Source organism: Ptychodera flava, chromosome 5, assembly GCF_041260155.1.
Source record: "Ptychodera flava strain L36383 chromosome 5, AS_Pfla_20210202, whole genome shotgun sequence".
Classification (NCBI taxonomy): Eukaryota; Metazoa; Hemichordata; class Enteropneusta; family Ptychoderidae; genus Ptychodera; species Ptychodera flava.
This window is the reverse complement of record NC_091932.1, coordinates 44,693,306-44,709,253: the sequence shown is the minus strand read 5'-3', so window position 1 is coordinate 44,709,253 and position 15,948 is coordinate 44,693,306. Positions and strand designations below refer to the sequence as shown.

The window sequence follows — 15,948 nt, the reverse complement described above, 5'->3', positions numbered from 1 at the left end:
TATGTATATTTATAATTATATTATGATCGATGTTAATGTTGGTAATTCAATGTGTAACAATAAATGAATAGAACTCACAAATGAAATTACCTAAAAATGTAGCTCTTTATTTCACATCTCATGTAGGTATGACAGTTAGAAGAACGTATTACCGTACTCGTCCGAGTATAAGCCCCCGGTTCGGCAACACTAAACAGCGGTAAAACTAGGGGAGGGGCTTATACTCGAGCAACCCCATGTTATCTGGCATGGACGCTTAATTTATGCTAATTTTATGCACGATTTTTTTTCAACACCACTCGATCTTTCTATCGCTTTCAAAATCGACTTACACATCCAAAGAAATTGATTGTACAATCTCTGAATACAGAAGTGACATTTTGGTGAAATTTCAGCGTCGAAAAAAACCCCAAACTTGAAACAAAGACGTCATGTATGCTGCTGATCAACAGTACTAATGTGAACAGGCATGCATTGCCCACATCGAAAGGCAACTCAATATTCCAATATCAAACTGTCTACATCTTGTGAAAACAACAACATAGCAGTGAAAATTGTAATAGTCACCAGGAAAAGTCTTCACAAATGAAAGGATAATTGCTTCAAACAAAAGAAACTGCATGTTTCAAGCTTGAAAACATCGTGGCCGTGAATGAAAATAAACAATGGCGGACGTGAGTGAGACTATTCTATTTAGGCGACGGGGGTGAGTAGGGTCAAAGAATCAAGATAGTACTGGAAAAACGTGTCATTTTCCTTACGATATTGTCAAGGGAACTCCAGTTTCCCATTGTTTTAACATCTTTTAATAGTTTCTTTATTATCTAAAATTAATTTACCACGTTAAATGACCAAATATACTCTCCTAACCTTTCTGTATATGAGTTACACTAGGGTAGGGGCTTATACACGGATGTAATGCATTTTCTAAAATCCTCTAAAATCAGTAGGGGGGCTTATACACGAGCAGGGGCTTATACTCGGACGAGTACGGTAGTTTTACTGAAGACATAGGGGATCTGGAAATCTGGTTGTTGTTGTTGTTGTTTGTATGGTTGTTTATGTTTACATCAGTCATGTTGTTGTTGTTGACCAATAAAATTCAACAAACATAACTCCTGTGTTGTTGTTGTTTCAAACATAATGTGGATGTCATAGGAAACACAACAAAGACACTATCATTATTTGATCCGACAACTGCCAACGTACACTCTTTTCATATACTTTACATGAAGAGAGTAATTACGTTGGGAGAGAGTTGTGTTTAAGTTATAGTGTTTGTAGCATATCATTTTCAACTGCTTATTTTACATGTAAAAGTTATTGTTTTCAACAAGCACAGTCACAATTTATGTCTCAGTTTGTTTTTTCCATATTTTCCTTTAAAATTTACTTGGCTTTTGACCATAACTTTGTCATTTTCATGAGCTGTGGATGTCTCTTAAAGGCAAATTAAAATATTCTGCTTACTTTCACTACTGATATCATGTGATATTGAATTTCATCATGCACTTGTTTCCAAAATCAACCAATCATGACATTATAAAGTTAAGCTGAGTTGAACCATATTGACATTTCTAGTGATAATACCGGTACTTTGTGAAGAACATGATATGGGGTTCTTCCCGGACATGGTATGCAAGAGGAGAAAATGGCGAAACAATTTCCTCTCTGCAGCTATCCTGGTATTAGATTGCAGCTTATAAGACATGTAATTTTAAACATAAATACATACCATCATCTTCACTTTCTTTCTTTATTGGTTCTGTTAATAATGATGCAAATTTGGCAAAACTTTGAGTGATAGCTTCACAGTTCATCATTGCAGTTTTCAAAGCCTTTGCCTTCTTGAAAGCCAGAGGTGTCTCTTCAAGATGTTGTGATATTTTCTTTGACAGTTTTTCCTTACCAGTTCTGACAACACAGTCTCAATGTGCATTTCTAGATATTTCATAACAAAGTGACCTAGGTGGGAATCCTCTTTGACTGAAGTTGGCAAACCAAACGCCATCGCTTCCAACCATGAAAGCTGTAATCCCAATAGCATGGTAAAGGCAGACAGAGATGAGACTGTTGTAGTGATGTTAATAGGGATTTTGCCGAGTGCCCTGGCTGGAGTTTCGGGTACACATATGGACTTTTTGATGCATCAGCTAAATCTTCTGTTCAGTCCTGCCAGCTTTTTTAGAAACTCCTTGTATCTTCCAGTCTGGGTGGCTGCTGCAATGTGCTTTTCGATGATTGGCTGCTGTACCAATGGAAGCTGCAATAGACTTGCACCCTTTGATGGCATCTTTGTATCCATCTGACCATATGTGAGTATGTGGTGTTGTGTGACTGGCCTTAACTTTGGATCTTTCACCAAGAAACACCTGTCTGGCCGTGGCAGAATCTCCTCATGGGAATGTCGGACAGGTCTCTATCCTGCCATTCTGCCCTGTATGCATTCTGAAAATACTCATAGATGACAGGACCTATGGAAAACAACAGGTCAGCCTCACTTGCCATTTGCAGCATCTTTTCTTCAAATTCAGACTGACTGTACTCTTCAGCTTGCAGGTAGTTACGTTCTGGACAAGCATGATTGATGAAAACTAGCTTTGCACCAGGAAAGAGCTTTCTCTTCCTGATATCAGCAGCAGCACGTCCTGTCTTTGGAGCATAACCAATGACATACTGGACATTTTCTAATTTCTGCAGGTCTGGATAATAGATTTCATGACTCAGCAACCATTCTAACTTAGGAGGATCATCTCTGTGATCAGCTTTCGCTTTCCTCTGTGCTGGAATCAATGTAACACCACAGTTCTCAGCATCTTTCTTCTGGTCATCACTGATTTTGACATCAAGTACAGTAGAGTAGGCTTTCAGATCTTCTCCTGCCTTGGCCTTCCTTTCACAGAAATCTTGGACAAGAGTTCTGTGAAATCCTGTCAGACCCAGCTCATCTTTATTCCAGGAATTTCCAACAAATAATGCTGCAGGTTTAGAAGGCACCAGATGAAGTTTGGCCTTAGGGAAGAGACTTTCATGTATTGCAGATGCAGCATTGTGTGTCTTTGCATACAACCCAACCACATGTGTGATATCTTCTAACTTTGCAAGTCCTGGATAGTATTTATCATGATGTAGAAGCCAATTAATTGCAGGTGGATCTTCATCTGGCGTAGACCATTTTGGCCGTGTAGATGGAATCAAAGTAACTCCATATCGTGTTGCATCTTCCCTCTGTTCTTCACTCAGTTCAACATCAAGGACAGTGCAGTAAATTGCTGACAACTCAGACTTCTTCTCCAGTGTGTTTTCACAGATATCTGTGATCAGTTTCCAATTTGCTTGGCTGTATGAATTGTTCTTCCATGATGTTACAAACAGTGCTGCATATCCTTCCATTTTGTCTCTTGGTAAAATTCTGGATTGCATTGTGAGCTTCTTATCCTGAAAATATGTTTAAAATGACAAAGTTTGTTACAACAAAATGGTATTGAGTATGATATCTCCATCAAAGTCATTCTCTGTTAGAATAACAGTTGGCCAATAAGCTTCAAAGTTCATGACAATTTTTTAGAAAATACGGTATGTTGGCATCATTGTTTGTAGAGTTGACAGTTCAGATACAATGTTTTGATTTCATTTTAAAGCCAGTTGTTTTCTACACCTCAGTTTATGGTAAACAATTATGTAAAACATCTCACATTTCAGCATAATATTATACAATCTAATATTACATGTACAGACACATAACCTACAGTTATAGTTATTACATAGGTTGGTCTACGGATTGAGACATTTTTACACACCTGACTTTGCTAAGGTTGACATTTTACAATGAAAACACTTTACAGAAAAGGTCAACATTTTACAAAAAATAACTGAAACATGTCAACACAGTGGACTACAGTGAGTGTCTGATAGGTTTGAAATTTGACTTTGCTAAAGGTGAATTACCTGACTGCTACACGTTATCCGTCGTGAGACCTATGCAAACCTTATTTCATCTTCAGACAGTCGATATTTGTAGCATTTGTTTTAGAACGCACTCCTCCATTATGGTCATCAATCTATTGTCTGAAACTACTCGTCTGATAGGTTTGAAATGTGACTTTGCTACAGATGCCTTTATTTACTTAATTTATTCAGGTTATTTTGCACATATTTTGGTGGATAAGTTCTCATTTTATTCAAAAAAAATCCTTATCTAAAATTGCTCATCAGATATAACCAAATCATTCATAAAAATGTTAGTTAAGTGCAAAAGATGATAAAATTAAGCCATTTGTTTTTCCGGTATATTTTCAGTGATAATTTCGATTTATAAATGAAATTACAAAAATTATTAATTGTCCAAATGGTCAGCATTAAGAATGTTTTATGAAATCATTGAAGACCAGATGGCATCAGCTAATTTTCATTGTCGTTTTTCCAGAAACATCTCTTACAATGTATTGGTCGCCGTGTTCCGTGTATTCATGTCACCAGCGAAGCTGAAACCTGCACTGAGGACTTTGTGTTCACTTCAAGTAGTTAGAAAATCATTTAGCCTCTGCCATGATAAGGCGTATATAAGTGTAAACAACATGACAGCTAGCATTTAAATGTAGAGAATATGTATGTGGTACACAGCACTAGCTATGACCTTTTGCGTGCCGAGGTCAAATGTCATGTAAAGAATATAGTGTTGTCATAAAATATTGTTATTCAGCTAGCATTACTTCTCACAATTTTGTTATCAGTTGACTTAAACAATCACGGCAATGATTTACTATTCAGTAGTTACCGGGACTTGCAAAGTCTTCCTCCTGCAAATAGACATTTAAAATGAGCGACTCATAAGTACCGGTACTCTTTATGTTTGTTGACTGTTCAGGTCATTTTTTCACGAGGAAGGCTCAATTCAGAAACACTAGTGGAATGCTGAGTTAATTATCAAGCCAATCATCTCCAATTTCATCACAGATCTCTTTTCAGTCAAGTTGGATTTGTGTAACCAACTTGTGACATGTAAATTGCACAATCTCATAAACAAATGTATAGAAAAAATGTTTCCATGACAATGAACTCAAGAAATTTATTCCCAACATACAACTATGACAACGTTGCATGTTGGATAATTTTTTTCATCTGACATAATTTAGAAGTATTAATGAATAAAATTCCAATCATTGTATTCAGTCACTTCAAAGTTATGCATGCTTGTTAGTCCCCATGGATGTTGTCTATGTGGACTTTTAATTGGTTTGGTCATAGACAGCAGTTTCTCTACTGTCTATGGTTTAGTCATGTCATTTGTGTGTCAATGTATGCATGCGTGTGTTCACACAGATATCTAAGACATGCCTGAGCCTATTCCTTTCAAACTTGGCACAAGGATAATACACTATGACATACCTATGCATGTGCATCATTTGGGGCTTAATAAGTGCTCATTTGCATAACTTAGGATTTTGGAAAAAAAGAGTTCTGTTTCCAGAGAGATGTACAGATATTGGTCACAAAGAAGCCTATATTTTTATGGTGCACAAAGGCATATATGCATGATATGTCAAGAAATAGAGGGAAAGACACTAAGGGTCGCCCGATTGCCCGGGGCAAGTGAAAGTTGCGTTCAGGCAAGTGAACCTCCGATGCCACTTGCCCGACGGGACAAGTGAAAAAAATAATACCTGGAAATCGAATTCACGAGAGCGATTTTCTGTTGAGGGAACACGGATTTAAACAACAAAAAATAATCATATTATGTCACTGTGAACATTTCCATAAGATTTTTCATAAAATTGCATTAAGAGTTGACGAAAAGAATCATGTAATTCGCTTTCAATAAAATGCAGTTCAAAAAATGCCACCTGTTAAATACCGTACGCTGATTTTGCATATGAAAAAGCTGTTCAGCTGGTGGAGCGTTCGTTCACCAAAGTTCGTTGCATTGACTGTGAGGTTACGGTGTCTCAATATGTCGATACCGTAAAAAAAACACAGCGGTTTTTGTGCTTTGTATGAATGTTTATAAGTAAAAATTAACTCCAGTGGTGAAAAATCACCACAAAAAAGGGACTTTTACTAAAACATACTCTTCAATGTTAACTTGTTGAGTGACAGTGGAGTGGTATTGTGGCAAGACCGCATGCAATGAAAGTCATGAGCAAGCTTTGGTGTCAACGGGTCCAGTCTTTGAATTTTCAATGAACACTGACTTAATTTTCAGGTCAATAAGCCAAAAGTTACTCGTCCGTGGTGACCAACCTCTCCGTTTGTGAATTTTCCCATTCTAAAATGACTGTCAAGAAGCAATTGGAGCGAGTTTGACATCGGGAAATTCAGCTTTCAAGACACATTGAAAACCACCGATGCCTTAGGTTGTTGGTTTAAATTCTATTTAGTCTGCGCATGAGCATTAAAAAGACCACCTAGGTTATTAGAAAAACATAGGATACTGGTATAGTGCAATGGTAATCCAAACTTCATAGGGCTTGTGTATGATATCAGCGCAGTAAAAACATGACAAAGAAGTATATTATTTTTCAGAAGCTTCAAAACATTCCTTTATAGCTACAGATTTTTTTCTTTCTGTATAGATAAGTTAAAACTTTTAACTGCAAAAATACCTTGAAGGTACAATTAAAATGGCTGTTATTATTTGTACATTAAGCCCCAAGAAAGTAAACATACAAACATATGAACTGTTAGAATTTTTTCTATGAATATGAAAGCCCCACTAGCTGTAAATCTTGAAATTTGTTGACCTAAAAAAGGCTTCCTATTTTCTCTGGTTTTCTTTAAATTCTACCCATTTACAGGATATAGTCTTTTACAGCTTTACAAAACATTCTTTAGTGAAAAATTGGACAAGTAAAGAAAACAAAGCATTTTTGTCCCAGTTGAAAATATTCAACACTAAGCATTACATTGGACTACTCTGTTGTTTCCGTGAATATTCAAATGCATATATGCACGGTGTACACTGTTTTTGCTATATTTGCATGGGGTGCCATTTTACGTTTGGGCACACATTTATTATTTTTCGTGTTTCAAATTGCACATGCAGTCTCACTGGGCAGTTAACAATACTTGTATTCCAACCCCTCAAAGAGCACATTCCCAAAAACTTGTTTTAGTTCAGAAGTAAAATCACATAAAGAATGCTAAATGATACAGCTAGTGGGGCTTTAACAATTAATTTAATATAAATGAACCATCCAGCACTGTTAGAAGTGTGAGGAAACCCCATGAGAATGTCTGACATTTTCTCATGATATACATGATAATTTTCAAAATAAAGTGCCTGAAATGAAAAACCAATGCTTTATATTTTTTCAAACAGGTAAATTATACTGGGCAAGTGGTTTTCCAATTTGGGCAAGTGAACCGAACCCCCACTTGCCCGAAGGGCAAGTGTATAAAAAAATAAGTGTCTTTCCCTGAAATACTGACTGGAAGTTGATGAAACTGGGTACAGATGTTGATAAAGCTGACCGCATAGTGCACAGAGATAAGGGACTGGTCAGTTTCTTCAGCCTGGGGGGGGGGGCCGGTGGATTCATGGGGGGGTCACCCTGTTTTTGACTTTGGTGATAGGGGGGGTCACCATGTTTTTGAAATGCCCAATAGGGGGGGTCAGTGTGTTTTTGAATTTTGACACAGGCTCATCATTGCCTAAAATGCTAGTGTCAGCCACAAAATTCATCATTCAGTTGTATTTTTCGGCGCGCCCTTCGGGCGCGTAACTTTAATAATCAGTCATATTTTTCAGCACGCCCAACTTTAACATATCAAGCATACATACATCAGAGATATCTGTATGTTCAATATTTTTCAGCGTGCTCTTCAAGCTCATTACTTTAATATATCATACATCTTTCAGCATGCCCTTCAAGTGCATGACTTAATATACCCGGTACAAGGCATATAGGCCTATATCAGAAATATCAGGATGTTTCAAATTTTTTGGCGCGCCCTTCGGGCGCCATACTTTCAGAGATATCTTGATGTTTGCTAAGTGAAAGTATACCAGTATGAAATCTGCATTTCATATGAAAAGGATGACAAATTCCTGATACTTTTCTGTTCTCTCTGTGAGAATTCAGTATGAGAAAGTAACATGCACAAATATTTCACAATATATATTTGATACAGTGACTTATTTTAGAGATAGAAAAATGACAAGATATCTTTCCTTCTCATTGATGCAACTATTTTCCTTTGTTTCATAGGTTTTCTGTAGAAAGATGCTTTTTTATGAACAAAATAACAGTTAAAAAAGGCAGTTTTTGTCATTATTAGCTGTGCTTTTATGGTTTCAACGTTACACAAGAAAAGGTCCTCTCAGACACTGTACACATCAGATTTGGCTAAAAAAGCTCTCTATGGCTCCTCAGTAGATTTAATTGGATGGTTGGCAAGTCTTAACACCCTGAGTTTTTGATTCACTGCTTTTTCCTCTTTGATATTAATGATTGACATCCATTTCTGTACAACAGTTCAGGACATCTGGTTAAGCAGAGAAAGTGTGAAATACATTCACAGCTCATTCAAAATACAGCTCATTCAAAATGTACTGTATTTAAGGTAAAGTACGACGAATTCGGACGCGCACACGCTTTAGAACGTTTCTGCGCAGATTTAACTCCAGCCTGCCGCAAATTGGTTATTTTGTAGCGCATGTATTTAACATCACCTGTCATTGTTGAAATTGCGCTTTTACCCAATTTTTTGACCCAGTCTCTTAGAAATACATGTGACCTATAACCTTGTCATATTTTGACCCCCTAGGAAGCTGTTTTTTATTCAATATGAGCGAAAAATTAACATTTCTCTCCCATTTACATGGCGCATATTACCCATTCAACTGGAGATATTGTAAAAAGTAGCGTGGTGACACCCTTTTATTAAAAGTGTAAACTAAATGGTATTATGTCAGGATTTTATTCGCCGAGTTTGGTCAAAATGACACCATTCAAATTGACAGGAAGAAAGTTCGAAAATTATGTAGTGATATAATTTCGATATCGTCATTTTGTAATCGATACTTATGTTAAAATTTCTTTACAAACATCATGAAAACTATACATTCGATAGATATGGATCTTAAGTCTTGGTATTTATTAAAATTAACTCATTTGCTAAGCGTTTTATAATTGCTTTCTTTAGTTTAAGTGAATTATATCATTTTTATTTATTTCTAACGACGCCATTTTAACGTCCGTTTCCATGGAAACGAGCGTGGTGACCCCCATTTTTTATTTCATTTTTGCACTTGCACAACTTCCAAGAATATTTGTGCAAAGTTTCAAGAAAATGACACCACAACCTAATTTTGACATAATTCGTAGTACTTCACCTTAAACTTTAAGATTGACACTTTGAAATTCCTATCTTACAACTGACATGTCAACAATTTCACTAAAACATAGAATGACTATTTAAAATATAAATATATGTAAAATGTAAAATATAATATATATATATATATATATATATATATATATATATATATATGTCCATCTTTTGTTTTACCTTTGTCGCGCCCGGGGGGGGGGGTCACCCTGTTTTAGAAATTTGGAATAGGGGGGGGTCACCCTGTTTTCAAAATTTGGAATAGGGGGGTCAGCCACTTTTTGACGTCGGCAAAAAATAATCCACCGGCCCCCCCCCCAGGCCGAAGAAACTGACCAGTCCCTAATACCAGGGATAATCAGCAATGAATTGCTCCTTCATAATTAATGTGATATTTTGAGAAATACAGAGTCAAAAGTGATGAAACTTGGTGCAGATGTTGATATACCAGATGTCTGAATATAGTACACAAATCATATGGCAATACTGTGCCAATTTATTGCTAATTTGCATATAGTTTTCGAAATTTAGCTCATATTTGGTATGTATATAAGTACCAAAAAGAGCTTATATGGTGAGTCGGTGGCGTCTGTATGTCTGTATGTACCGGTATGTGTGGATGTATGTCCGTCACATGCAAAGGCTCCCATACCGCCAAAGCTACCATCTCAGTATTTGGTGTACAGGTAGATGCAGGGGTTGAGATGTGACGTTGTTTAAATGAACATGTCAGTGTCAAAAATATGCAAATGAGGTAAGAAAAAGGGAAATCCTGCAAATGTGCAGGAGTGGTGGCGTGCCAATGACTGAAAAAGGCTATTCCACTGACCTTGAGTCATTTCCTGTCATTGTTTATGAACTGTTACATATTAAGGGGAGAACCATTTGATTCTTTGGGGAGTATGGAGGAAGTGGGTATGGGAGCAATTTTTTTTTCCTGTCTGAGTGTCACCATTTTTTTTTCTACTGTCAGACCTGCATCAATTTTTTGTTTTCAAATGGAGTAGCAGTGCAATTTTTAGCTCCCATAGCCATATGTATATATGCCAATGGAAGCTATTCTTATAGGCTAGGGAAATGTCTGTATGTCTGTATGTCTGTATATCTGTATGTCTGTCCGTCAACATCAAAAACTCCAAAACCGCTGTACATTTCATCTTGATATTGGTGTGTACATGGATGATGGGCTGTAGATGAGATTTTGTTCAAATGAAGTTGTCATTGCCAAAAATATGCAAATTAAGTGAAAAAATGTAAAAACAGTCAAAATTGAAAAAACTCAATAACCACTGAGCAGATTACATGAAAAATTAGCATGTAAGTACTTTGGGCTGACATGAAATGATTGTGCACATCTTGGGTCAGTATCTTGTCAGTGACTTGCTATTTTTCATGAATTTTTTTGTAATTTTCTCCCATTTTGGTCAAAAAATCTCCTGCTCTGAAACCACAAGTCCGATTGATTTGAAACTTGGTATGGAAGTGCATAGGAGTGACCTTTCCCAAATTTGGGCAAATCGTGGTGAAATTTGCATATTTTTAGTTTACACGTCCACAGACTCCCATGTATAAGGCAGATCTCCATAGACTCCCATGTATAAGGCCACGAAAAATAAAAATTTAGTTTCTCATCGTATTCATATTGCAAAAAGGATGCAGTGACACAATTTTTAGTCCCCACAGATGAAGTCCAGTGAGCTTATAGATTGGGTCATGTCCGTCTGTTCGTCCATCCGTAAGTCCATCCGTTCACGCATATATCTCGGATATTTTGACAAAATGTCATGTGACCTTGATGACCTTTGATCTCAAATATACATATTTGTCCATAACTCAGTAACCACAAGTGCTACAGCCTTCATTTATGGTATGATGGGACACCTTATGACGCAACATATTGTACCTCATTAATTATGTGCATATCAAATTTTGAGCGAGCCAATAGAGCTAGAGGTCTGATTTTTGGTATGTAGGGATAACTTAGCAAAACAATTTTTTTGACAAAATGTCACGTGACCTCGGTGACCTTTGACCTCAAATATACATATTTTTCCATAACTCGGTAACCACAAGTGCTACACCCTTCATGTTTGGTATGATTGGACACCTTATGACGCCACATACTGTACCTCATTAATTATGCGCATATCTCATTCTGAGCGAGCCAATAGAGCTGGATGTCTGATTTTTGGTACATAGGGATAACTATAGGAGAGAAATTTTTTGACCAAATGTCATGTGACCTCGATGACCTTTTACCTAAAATATATGTTTATGTCAATAAATAAGTGTTATGTCCTTTGTATTTAGTAGGATGGGAGACCTTATGACAACACACGCTTTACCTCATTAATTATGTACACATCTAATTCTTGGCAAGCGAATAGAGCTAGAGATCTGATTTTTTGGCATATAGGGATTAATTAGCAATATAATTTTTTTTTTCAAAATGTCATGTGACCTCGATGACCTTTGACCTTGATTATACATATATATGCATATTTCAGTAACCACAAGTTCTATACCCTCCAATTTTGATAGGATATTAGACCTTAAGATGTCACATCTTGTACCTCATTTATAATGCGCATATGTATTTCTTGGCTGGCCAATACTGCTAGAGGTCTGATCTTTTTTCCCGATTTAGAACCATAACTTAGACATGCCACATGTGTTTCAAATTGGGAACAACGACATAGACCTATGTGCCCATAGATCTCAACATATACACTCCAGTGATACTTCTTAATGACCATATTTTCCTGCCCCATCAAGACTAATACTCCTATTACAAGTGGGGACTATGTCATTGTAAATGACTTGTTGAGTTAATGGTTGTATCACAGTATTCGATATATCTCATTCTGTATTTTTTCCATTTTATATTCTGAATAATTACATTAAACATATTTCACTGTCTCCAGTACATTTCATTTACGTATTTTCACTTCATGCACTTTATCCCTTTCACACATGTTCAAATATCTGACCAGAGAACAAACACTAAATAGTCCAGGATGGGAGCTACAGTGTCATTGACGCTATTTTTTTATTTATTGGTCTTCAAGTTTGTAATATGTTGTATATAGGGAGTCGTCATTATTTACGGCCTGGAACTCCGAAATTTTGAGTGACCCCCCCCCCCCCTCGCCAACCCTGATGAATTTGAGTAACCTCCCTCTCTAACTCTAAAATTTTGACTGACCCCCCTCCCCACTTAGAAAAGTTAAAAGTTAGTTACCAGCTAGTACATGTAATTGTAAAATTTACAAAATATTAAAAGCAACAGTAAAGACCTTTCAAATCCTGATGTACCCTGCTAGACTATCATCAGTTATCTCATGATGGTTCAAAAAAGGTGAACCCATCAAAATGAAATTCAAAGTCACAATGAAATAAAGATGTAAAAGCTCACACTATAACCAGTATCTAACCATATAGTATATTGTTTTAATTTGGATGGGTATTGTGACAGGGTTTTCACTAGGATATCTGACCGGGCAGAATTTGAAAGTACGGTACAGGGGGAGAACACGCGAGAGGCTTAGTGGCAAAGTGTTAAAGGGGCTTTCCCCTATCTTGCATGGAAATTTTTAAAATATTGATGTGTGCAATGGTGCAGTCTGGTGCAATCTGAAAGGTGTTTTTAATTTTTTTCAACTAAGTGAAACTGTTAGAATACCCCAAGGGGGAGAGCACAAGAGGGGGGTTCCCCCTCTCGTATTGGAAAGTTTGAGAAATTGATGTTTTTAATGGTGCAATCTGAGAGGAGTTTCAGTTTATTTTGCACTCGGTAACACTTTTTGAAAATGACATTGAACACTGATATTTTTTACATTTTTTGCATGATCAGTGTTTGAGTCACAATATTCAACAACCAAACAATGACAATATATTTTGTTAAAACAGTTCTGTTTGCCAAAGACTGAAGACAAATGAATATACAGGAATGGAAAATCTCTGACCTTCTTGTGTCATTTCTCCAGTTGCCAGCTTCTAATGAAAAGCCTGAATATGGTATGTTTCCCCCAGAAATCAAATGGTTCTCCCCTAACAGACCTGCTCAAACTAAGAGGGACCAGCTGTGATGAAACATTCTCTGCTATGCATGTTGCTAAAGTTGACCTCCATTACCTAATGTTTCAAACCTGATTTACTTTTGTCATTCTTGTTTTTCTGGTTTAAATATGTTTTTTTTTTTTTTTCCTGGTTATACTGTGCAGAAATCATTGTCATAACATCAACATAGAATATTTCCTGCACTGAACAGATAGAAACAATTAACACTTATTGTTGATCTTATGGTACCCATACTGGTATGTACCAATTCTGATAAAATTTGAGCGACACGGTATAATTGCGGTATTTTTGTAGGTAGGGTAATGTGGTAAGAAATATTGAAGCAAAGTTGATGAAACTGTACGGATGAAGTCTGGTACAGATGTGGGTTTCACATTGCTTTAACAGTTTACAAAGACATTATTATCACATGTTATATTATTGAACATGTCCCATACCAACCACCTAAAATGCCTATCCTTCTACTGTGCCACAGTTTAACAGAACAAAAACTTTGATTTGCACCATTCCATATGCACACCATATCGGTTAAGGTGCCAAATAACAAGTGGGGACTGTGTCATCAATGATGACTTGTTCTTTTGAATTTAGGACACTACTCTTCAGTATTATATTGAAGTAAAAGTGACAAAATTTACTGAGTAATAATTCACCTGGTACAACTCATAAGTGATACCTGTAAGCTGGATAGCTCTGCATGGCAGGGCTGTGTGTTACTGGCGTTATACAGCCTCCCACCACAGAGGAGGCCGTATAACGCCGGTAACATACATCCCTGCCATGCAGAGCTATATGCTGGATATCTACCTAATATATATTTAGTAGGTATGGCAATGGGAGCTAAGTTATAGAAGTCCTGAAGTTACAACTATTTTTTTTAGCCCAGTGAAAATGGGTAACCTTGCACCTTTTAGGTTTTTCTTGACCATACATATCCCTGGAGTAGTTGATTTAATTTTCTCATGATATAACATTGGTCAATTTATGTAAACATTAGACAAAATTGAGCTCCCATCATGCCTTGTAGGCTGCTGTCATCCCCCTAATATAGCTAGATGCTTCTTTTACTTGATGGTTTACATGTAAAATTTCATGGAAAAACTAGATTTGGTGGTTAAATTCTACAGAGCATGCATTTTGATTTCATGGGGATCTTAAATTGAGTTTATAGTTCACATTGTTGAGAATGATATGATTGACTAGATTAATGTTATTTCAGCCCCAAAGTGTTGTACATTTATTAAACTTCTTCTGTAGTCTGTCTGTTTTGTTAAGAAAGTAGCAATTAATTGGAACAATCATGGATCCATCTGTCAACTATAAACTTCACAACTTCTGCATTTATAATTAACATTTAAATGATGGCGGTGTGTTCATGGGGATGCTGTTATTGATGAAATCGCAAATATATACTACTGGTAATACACCTTATCCATAGGGAATCAAATGGGCATAAAATTTGCTTTCTGTACAAGTTTTTAGAACGTTTTCTCTTTTGTTCTCTAGTTTTCTTTCAAAATCTGCTTCATTGTAAGCACTTTAACCCAGTAGCCTTCAAATTTTGCTTGTTCCTAGTGTTCCTAAGGATTACTTCTGAGATTTTTACTTTCCTTTTGGTCAAAACATTTTTTACAGAACCACTCATTCAGTAGGTTTCAACTTTAGATTAGATGATACATTCCTGGGGATTATATTATTCCAACCTCTCTATAAAAGAGTAATGAAATTTTAACATTCAATTTTGTAGGGTCCAGTCAGTTTAAGCTAATGGAAAGTACATCTTTTGGAGCATACTCAGTTTATATTTACCAGGCCAGACTACCAGTAACATATGTGGTGTATTCTGTTCAATGGAAGTGTCATTGAAATTAATCTTTGCAAGGTATGACGTATCAAAATCAAAGCAAGAAAAGTTTGTAACTTAATGTAAATGATTTATGATGATAGATATCTTTCATATTGACCATCCACATAATTTTGCAAAGCATGTCTACCAGAGTGTAGAGGACAATCACATTATTATGAATTTAATTACGATGAGTATACAATCAATTTTATCTATTACACTTTCCACTTCAACTTCCATTTCCCCTTCTGTTCTTGTTGTTTCACAAAGGTCATTTTAGGTCACACTGACCTTTGCACCTAAGCTTTGCCTTTACTCTGAGAGAAAATTGCTGATATTTGTCATCATAATTTGCTTTCCTATTTCAATTTTGATCCTGTTCTAGACTAGAGTAATCAAAATCATGATTGTTAGTACAATGTTCCAGTAAAATCAGACTACGTTTGCCCTTGAATGTTTGAATGACCAGAGGAATTCACAATTCCTGTTGGCTTTGAGCCAGCAATCATGATAGTTAATTACAGCACAAATTTTGAACAACAACAAACAAGTGTAACATACCTAAGTCTCTGGATACTTATCTATACTTTTACCACCAGGTCCTCAAATTCACAGCTGACAAATTGATCTAGAATTAGTAAAAACCACAAGGAAGTCAGACTGGTAGTGCTTGATTGTTGTACCTGTATCAA

General features: G+C 36.3%; 1 protein-coding gene across 1 annotated transcript in view; it reads right to left on the bottom strand.

Moving 5' to 3' along the window:
* LOC139134075 (uncharacterized) overlaps positions 1-15,948 on the bottom strand; it is a 22,964-nt gene extending 7,016 nt beyond the window's left edge. The window contains exons 1-2 of the mRNA XM_070700977.1: positions 15,818-15,948; positions 1,736-3,438 (exon numbers count right to left, since the gene is read on the bottom strand). Coding sequence (XP_070557078.1) covers positions 1,736-1,823 — 88 coding nt within the window. The 5' untranslated portion in view covers positions 1,824-3,438; positions 15,818-15,948. The remainder of the gene's footprint in view (positions 1-1,735; positions 3,439-15,817) is intronic.